Source organism: Geotrypetes seraphini, chromosome 2 (genome assembly GCF_902459505.1).
Source record: "Geotrypetes seraphini chromosome 2, aGeoSer1.1, whole genome shotgun sequence".
Classification (NCBI taxonomy): Eukaryota; Metazoa; Chordata; class Amphibia; order Gymnophiona; family Dermophiidae; genus Geotrypetes; species Geotrypetes seraphini.
The window spans coordinates 75102807-75111847 of record NC_047085.1 but is presented as its reverse complement, the minus strand read 5'-3'; the positions used below and the strand labels follow the sequence as shown (position 1 = coordinate 75111847).

Here is a 9041-nt window from a genome sequence, read left to right as displayed (position 1 = left end):
TTTGCCTTATATGAACAGTTTCCTTAGCCAAATCCGGAGCAAAAAACAATTTAGAGTCTTTATATATTATATTTTGTGTTTCTCTGGCTGCTTTCAAAATATCTAAAAAATGTTGGAATCTCAAAAGTTAAAAAATTACTGTTCTCGGCTTACCTGAATTTTGGGATTTTTTTTGCTCCAATTCTATGAGCTCTTTCTATTTCTATTGGTGTTTTAATCTTGAATGAAAGAACCTTTGGAATCATTTCCTCTAAAAATGAAATCATATTTTTTCCTTCACTTCCTTCTTTTAATCCTATAATTCTCAAATTCTGTTTTCTAGAACGATTTTCAAGATCTATCATTTTCTTCTGCATTACTTTTAACATTTCATGATCTTCTTTATTTTATTGCTGTTTTTGTTCAATTTTTTCTACTCTAATTTCCATATTGTCAATTCTGTTGGTAATTATGTCCAGCTTACTATTCATCTGGTTCATTTCTTTTCTCATCTCCATCAAAGTCAAATTTATGTTTTCCAATTTGTCTATCACATCTATAACTTCAGGTGCATCTATAGATGATAAACTTCCACTTGATGTCTGTGGATCTTCTTTTAATCTTTTGTTTTTTCCTACAGACTTAGTTGAAAATTCCTGTATCTTCTGTTTAGTAGATGTCATCTTTAAATATTTTCTCACAAACAAGACAAAGACTATAATTATTATATGTTAGATTCTTATATCAGATGCTCAGAGGAGGGAGCTCAGTCTTTAGCCAGCCATACACTCAGCCTCCAGGTTCCAGAATCAGCTAGACCTGTTTTAAAAGTGTCTGCCAAAGAGATACCCAAACTGACCAGATGACCACTAGAGAGATTATGTCAAGACCCTCCACACTCTTCCAGTATTCACTAACCCCATCCCACCCCACAAAGATCTGAATGAAACAGTATATACCGTACATACCTGTCTCTATTACAGCAGCACCTGGTATGGGAAAGTCTAGTAGAGCTCCACACAGGTGTCTTAAGTAGCCTGGGGGGTGAGCTAATGAACCACAGAGAGGAAGAACAAGGCTCAAATGCCAATCTAACCAGTATAAGCCCACCAAAACCCTACTATACTTGCTATATAGGTGCCACCTGCAGCCAAAAATGCTATTGGAGTGGTAGACAAGTAGGTTTTAGCAGAACTTTGGAGGGCTTACCATACATTTTAAGAGGGTTATGGTGAGATGTACATCTAGCACCCTTTATATGATGTACACAGAAGTGTCCTCTAAGGTAGCCCACTGCTCTGTCGGCATGTCTGGCCCTTCTAAATGTTGTTTGAATTGAATGTTTGAGTGTGGTTGTAAAACTACATAAAGGTAGTATACAAGTCCCAATCTCTTTCCCCTTTGAACTTGGATGCTTTTGTGGTCGAAAATGGCGAATAAAGTTAATCATCCCTGCTCCCCCTATCCAGCACCAGCCTTTCTCCCTTCCTTTTACCTCCCCCGTATGCAGCAGCACCCCTTGCCTGCTCCCACTGTCCAGCAGCAGCCTTCTACCTTCCTTTTACCTCCCCCCTGTCACGCAGTACCCTTTCACTGCTTCCACTGTCCAGCAGCAGCCCTTCTCTTCGTTTTACCTCCCCCCTGTCCAGCAGCACCTTTTCCCTGCTACCCCTGTCCAGCAGCAGCCTTTCGCCTTTCATTTTATCTCCCCCCCTGTTCAGCAGCACCTCTTCCCTGCTCCCTAATACCTGCTCTCAAACCGTCATTCTTACCCTCGCTCTATCTCGGCTTCCTGGTCTCTTCTGGCCCACCGGCACAAACTGCTGCTGCCGCTGCTGCTCTTCATTCGCGTCTGCCCTCTTCTTCAAAGCAGCCTGCTGAGGATCACTGGCCAGCTGTAGCGAACCTCGCAGGCCGCTCTCCACCTCGGTAGCATGTTCCCTCTGATACGATCCCGCCCCTCCTCTGACGTATGTGATCGCGTCAGAGGGAACGTACTACCGATGTGGAGAGCAGCCTGCGAGGTTCGCAACAGCTGGCCGGCGATCCTCAGCAGGCTGCTTTTAAGAGGAAGACAGATGTGAATTAAGAGCAGCAGCGGTGGCAGCGGTTTGTGCAAGATTTAGAGTGAGTGAAGATGGGAGGGGAGTCACCGGCGTGTTCTCCGCCTCCTTGCATCCGTGGTCACCATTTCAAACTCCGCATGTGCAGTAGGTTCTACTGGCACAGAGCTACGGAACACGGACGCAGAGATCACGAAGTTTGAAGTCGCATGCGCGTTTAGGGTTCTATTATAGTAGATGTCATGATATAGAAGTCACTGGTAACCCAGATGTGATTAAAAACCAATGTATGATAGAGTAAACACTTTCAACACTGAATGTGAAGATGTCCAAAAATGTAAGACAGGAACAGCATAGACCTAACTCTATCCAAAAAATGAAGGAAAAAGCCTCAGAAAGGGCCCTCCCACCTCACCAAAATGGCTCAAAGAGGTGGTCGAGCGTTCACCTCACTGGCAAAAAACCTTCATTGTGTGATAAAGTCTTATGCTGTGCTGTAATGTGCCAACGAAAATTAAATAATAGAGGAAATATTCCACTTATCTTCACTGATCGGTACACCAACGGTGGCCAGCGTTTCACAAATTCATGCTGCCTCAGGGTGTATCCTGACCGATCAGGTTTCTTTCAGAACAGGACGCCAAACCGTCTCTTGCTTCTGAGATGGCACCCACACGGTGGCACTCGATTTGAATGTCAAATTTTGAGTAGAGGTGATGCCCAGGGCCAGATTTATGCAATATTATGGACACTAATCTGTAATATTTAAGAGGTCCCCCTTGATTAACTAGGAAGTAAATTTTAGTTTTTATAATTTTCTATGCTTTTGAAGCATAGAGACGTGTAATGCAAAGCCCTAATCTGTCTCTTGTCTGACTTATATGTAAATTCAGCCCTGGTCATGCCACCTGATCAAGGTTATATATAGTGGCGTTTCAAGAGGGGGGGGCATCCACCTTAGGTTCAGCCCATAAGGGGTTGCTCCTACAACTCCTCCGAGGGCCAGCATCAGTGTTCTTCCTAGCAGCAGCAGCAGCATTCACAATTCGCTGCTCATGTCAGTGTCGGACCTTCTCTGCCGGGTCCCACCTACTTCCTAAATTCACGAAGGCAGGACCCAGCAGAGAGGAAGGCCCAATGCCGGCAAGAGCAGCAAATTATGAACATTGCGCTGCCACCTGTAGGGTGACAGAGGGAGGAGAGGGAAGGGGAGAGAGGGAGAAAAATGATACACCCGATTGGGTAGAGAGAGAGAGGGAGAAAGAAAGAAGACTAGGGAAGAGAAAGGAGATGAAAGAGAGATGACAGGCCATGGAGAAGGAAAAGAGGAAGGGAAAGGAAGGAAGAAAAGGAGATGTCAGGCCATGGAGGGGGAGGAAGAGATGCCAGGGTATGGGGGGAGGGAAGGGAAGGAGATTGAGAAGCCAGATCATTGGGAAGGAAGGGAGGGAGAGAAAGAAAGGAAAGGAGATACCAGAGCATGGAGGGAAAGGGAGATATGGAAGGGAAGGAGAGGAGAGAGATCCCAGGGCATGGGGGAAGGGAAGCAGATGCCAGACCATGGGGTGGGTTGGGGTAGGAAAGAGGGAAGGAAATGAGAAGAGAGAAGCCAAAGCATGAGGAAGGGAGTGGAGACAGAAAGAGAAAAATGGAAGGGACAGAGAGAGGGCGGATGCTAGATGGAATGGAGAGTGAAGAGAAGAAGCAGAAACCAGAGGTAACAAAAGGTTGAAAAATATGTATTTTGTTGTTTTAGAATAAAGTAGTATTGTAGCTGTATTGATAAACATTTATAAATAGAAAATGGAAATAAGGTAATCTTTTTATTGGACCAATTTTAATACATTTTATACTAACTTTTGGAGACCAAAATCCCCTTCTCTGCAGTGGCGTAGAGCAGAGCAGGGGGAGTGGAGTGGGGTCGGGGTGGGTAGTCCGCCCCTGGTGCAGCTCCTTATTTAATTATTATTTATTATCAATTTTAAACATACAATATCAATAATTAATCTTGTGCAGAAAAGAAAATATTAGCTAAGAGCAAGTAAAGCATAATTTATATCAAAAGAAAATACTTAAGCTAATCCATCTCAAGTCCACATGATGGTTGAAATCCTTGAATACTAGAACGAAGAAAAACCCTTTGAGGCACTTTAAGGACAGAAATGCAGTTATGTGTAAAGGTTCAAAAAATACATATTTCAAGGATTTATATTTAATTACACATTTACAAGGGTATCTTAAATAAAAGGTATCCCCTATAAGCAAAAGTCCAGGTTTTATTATCAAGAATTGTCTACTTTGCTTTTGAGTCTCACACAAAACATCTGGGAAAATCTGAGTTCTTAAACCCAAAAACTCTTTGAGGGGCGTAATTTAAAAAAAAAAAAGTCTAAGTCCCCGTTTGGCCTAAGCCCCTAAATCAGGGGTAAGGAACTTCGGTCCTCGAGAGCCGTATTCCAGTTGGGTTTTCAAGATATCCCCAATAAATATGCATTGAAAGCAGGGCATGCAAATAGATCTCATGCATATTCATTGGGGAAATCCTGAAAACCCAACTGGAATACGGCTCTTGAGGACTGGAGTTCCCTACCCCTGCCCTAAATGCTGAAAGTAGCAGCAGGGAAATGTCCATTCTCAAAAAAACGTCCAAAATGAGGGTATTTTTTAGAATGGCCTATCCTTACGTTCAGCAGTTTAATCGCCCAGACCACCAGAATGTCTAATATTAAACCACATTCCCAACCCCAAAAAATCACCCAAGTCCCAAACGCCCAAAACAAGACCTTTTAGGTGACGGAGGGGCCAGTCCTTCGCCTAAAAGCTGGATTCTGTAATCGGCATCTGTCAAAAACAACACTGGTTACAGAATCCCCCCCCCCCCTCGTAACAATCACGGCAGGAGAAATGCCTAATCTCTCCTGCCAAGGTACACCCCCAACACCCCCTCCACGAATACCGGCAGAAGGGAGCCCAGGCCCTCCCACTGAGGCATACCCCTGGAACCCCCCACCCCCGACAACACCGGCAGGAGGGATCCCAGGCCCTCCTGCTGAAGATGGCCCCCAAACCCCCCACCCTCCGATCAACCCCATTACCCCCCAGACCTCCCCCCCAGGGGTGCACCTCTGCAAGAGAGATTGGGCATTTCATCTGCCAGTATTCGTGGCAGTTCGGGGAGGGGGGGATCGTGATCGTGGCAATGGGTAGGCAGGTTGCCAGGGCTGCTGAGCTGATTGCAGCAGCCGCGATCAGTTCAGCGGCCCCTATTTGGAACTTATACCTGTTTTGACTTGATCTAAGTCAAAATGTATAAGTTTCGACTGGGCAACCTTTGGTTATACTTGCTGTACGACTAAGTCTAGGTCAGCCCACCTTCCGCCCTTTCCCCTCCTCCAAAAACACCTTTCTTCACTCTAGGCGTTCAGAAGCAGGGGAAAGGCCTAAGCTGGTCTAAAACCAGCTTTGATTATCGATACTTGAACGATCTGTCTTTTTGATTGTCCAAGTACTGATTTAGGCCACTTTGTGGACTTTTTTTTTTTTTTAAATTATTATTATGAGCTCCATAATGTCTATTTTGGAAGAACAACTTCATTATCCAAAATTTATCAGGTAGAAGAGCAACCAAAGTTATTAAAGTAGATGGTTTAGCAACTTCTTTATCAGATGTCTCTAATATGGTTGAAATATCTAATAAATCTGCTTTTGTATTTTGATCACTAACTTGCTGAGCCTGTATATTTTTTGTGGTAAATAGTAGACCAAGGAGAAAGGGGGAATCAAAAGAATTTCTAAGAAACACCTTTTTAACATTTTCCTTGGTGTTACCGTAGGTACTCGAGGGAAATTCATGAAACATAAATTATTATTTTGTACATTATTCTCCAATATTTCTATCTTTCTTCTTAAATCTGTGAGTATCTTCAATCTCAGCAGTCTGAATCGAATGCAATTCAATGAATTCCTTATCCAATTTATCTAATTGAGGATTTAATTATGTCATTTCAACCTTTAATTCTTTTACTTCGTCTTCTTGTTTTCTTATTCTTCCCTCAAGACTCTGAATTTGCGGGGACAAAAATTTCCCCAGATTAACCACCAAGTCTCACAAAGCTTCCATAGTATTATGAGGAGGTTTATTCAAAGGAAATTTTTGAGTTTGTATAGTTATTAATTTCTCACTACACTCTCTGTTCTCCTGAGCATCTCCACTAGGGGCTTGCTCCAATTCAACTGATAGATTTACAGATTCTTCAGTTGGTAACTCGTCTTCTATAGGGCAATCCGATTTTACAGTTGTCACTATAGGTAGCCCAGGGTCAGGAGGAGACTTAGAACTCAGCTACTCCTGATCCTGCTTTGGGGAACTAGTAATCTGAGGCTGAGAAGGAGGAACTCTGGCATCAGGGCTTAAGGTGGTTTCGAGCCCAAGGTGATCTACCGCTCCTCCATTTGTGAGCAGTGTCTCCAGCGGGCCCCTCTCTGATGCTGGGTGCAGCTCCTAGAGGGTGTTCCTCCGATCCCTTTTTATATGGGGAGGGGGGGGTTTAAAAAATGATCAGCCCTATATTAGGTATGCCACTGGTTATATACTGAAGAAAGGATAGGGCAAACCTTGATCTCCATGTTTCACAGTTCTGTTCTTCATCAACAAGTCTATTGCTAGTTTCCATACATGTGTGGGAGTGTCATTTAATAAAATATAAATTCATTAATATTTCTCTTCACATCATTTATTAACTGTTGTAAACTAGCACATTGCATATGTAGAATTCCAATCCATATTAACTCCTTCCCACATGTGTCTACAATCTTTGTATCTTTGTTGTCGTTCTTCTTTTTATGAATGTTCTTGTTAGACTTGATAACAATGTCTCTTGATTTATAAATATACAGGTACAACCACCAAAACCTGCTTTTGAAAGATGCATACTGTAGAACGCAAGGAATTATATCCTAAGTTGAGAAGCTTCTTCTGGAGTCTTTGCATATGTTGCATCCACTTTCTTCTCTGCTTTTTTCTTCTGATTTAGTCTAATAAATACAACTGCCAAAATCAAACCTGAAAAACATAAGGCATAATTTTAACCTGTGTTAACTGTATATTATGTCTGTCAACTTGTAACCTGTTCTGAGCTCTTTGGAGAGAATGTGATAGAAAACACAGTAAATAAACAAATATAAAACATTACATTACTACAAGTATCATTCAAAATAAGGGGGGAGTTATCTACATGGGCCACGTTTAAGGGGGGAAGTTATTAATGTGGGCTTCCATTAAGATGTGTTATTTTTCTGTTAACCTTAGTCTCATTGCATATAAATGAGATTTGTGCTAAAATAGCATGAGTTAATAGTAAAATAACCTGTCTCAACATAGCCGTTGATAACACTCCCTAGGTTTCACTATATAAAATAAGTTAATAGTTCATGTTGATAACTGTGCCCAAAAGAGAGAGGGTATCAACACAGGCTACAGTTAAGATGGGTTATTTTACCACAAGTCATGGTGTTTTAGCACAGATTCCCACGTTATGCAATGAAATTTAGTTACTGGGTTAACACTAACAAAATAAATGATGGCAAATAATGACCTGAACAGTCCATCCAGTCTGCCCATTAACTTGTCTCTTCTCTGATATTTCTGGGTCATAGACTGTAAAGTCCACCTGGTATTGTCCTAAAATAACCCATCTTAATTGTAGCCCACATTGATAACTTAAATGTCTTATGATCTATCCTACATTTATCATGGGACAAAATATTAAGATAGAGAGATAAAATGATGCCTGGTTGTCTCTTTGGGTGGAGTGCACAACTTCACCCCACTGACAAGAGACAAATATGCGCAGGATATAGTGAAATAGAGCTGCTGCTGAAGAACCTTGGAGATTGGAGGAAGCAAAGATTCTTGGCAGGTGAACTGTGAGAGGGAGGGGGAGGGGCAGAAAGAAAGATTATGCCAGTGGCAGTAGCTGTAGGGGAGAGAGGAGAGAGAGAGAGTGAGCTTTGAGGGAAAAGGGAACAAAGATGGAGTATGGAGAGGGGAAGAAGGATCAGTTAGGGCAGGGGTGTCAAACTCAATCACATTAAGGGGCCGAAATTCAAAACACAGGCTAAGTCATGGGCCAGACCCCGCCCAATCTCCATCCCCAGACCCAATCCCCCATAATAATACTAATTATAACACTATTTTTTTCATTCATTTTTCATATGTACACACACAATATAATCTTATTAACACATAATGATAATGGTTAACCACAAAATTAAATTACACAAAACACACTGTATGCTTCTCGACATTAATTCCTACCAGAACACAGATAACCCCTATGCAAATATGGAACCAAAAAACTAAAACTACGGGCTGTACTACCGGTTGGTGTGACTCGAGAGAGCAGCCTAGAGCTATCTGCCTTTCGTTTCTTCTTCCTGCTAGGAATGTGGTACTTTATATTTTTCTTCTTGTTATTATGTTCTTTATTGTTGTTGCTTGTGCCGCATTGTTTCCAGATGCATATGTTTACCTCTGCTTCTAATGTATTCCACATGTTTCTCTGGTTGACCTCAATACTAATAAAAATGATTTTTTTTAAAAAGACCAAAAACAAAACTAAAACTACTAATATATTTTTAACAACACCCCAAGATTCAAAGATTCTGCATGCAGTACAACCCCCAGAGAAAAAGAAACAAATGCATTTCTTCCTGAGCAGATTAAAATGCTCAAAATTGGCACAATTCAAACACTAACCTGAAAATAAAATCATTCCCCCTACCTTTGTTGTCTCCCTCCCTCCATGCTGTGCCTCCCTCCGGCGGGTGTATAACCTTCTGGCCGGCTTCAACCTGGCCATTTTATGTGGCCCACGGTCCGATGCCCCCCGGCAGGGCCGCCATCAGGGCAGTACTACCAGTCCTGCATTCAGGGGCCCGGAGCTGACAGGGGGCCCGGGCTCCCCCAGGGTCCTAGGCAGTGTTCTAAGGCTGGGGCGC

At 42.5% G+C, this 9041-nt stretch overlaps 1 protein-coding gene across 1 annotated transcript in view; it reads right to left on the bottom strand.

Moving 5' to 3' along the window:
* Nucleotides 1–5554: 5554 nt before the first annotated feature.
* Nucleotides 5555–9041, bottom strand: part of CDH17 (cadherin 17) — a 167670-nt gene continuing 164183 nt past the window's right edge. The window contains exon 18 of the mRNA XM_033933775.1: nt 5555–7104. Coding sequence (XP_033789666.1) covers nt 6992–7104 — 113 coding nt within the window. The 3' untranslated portion in view covers nt 5555–6991. The remainder of the gene's footprint in view (nt 7105–9041) is intronic.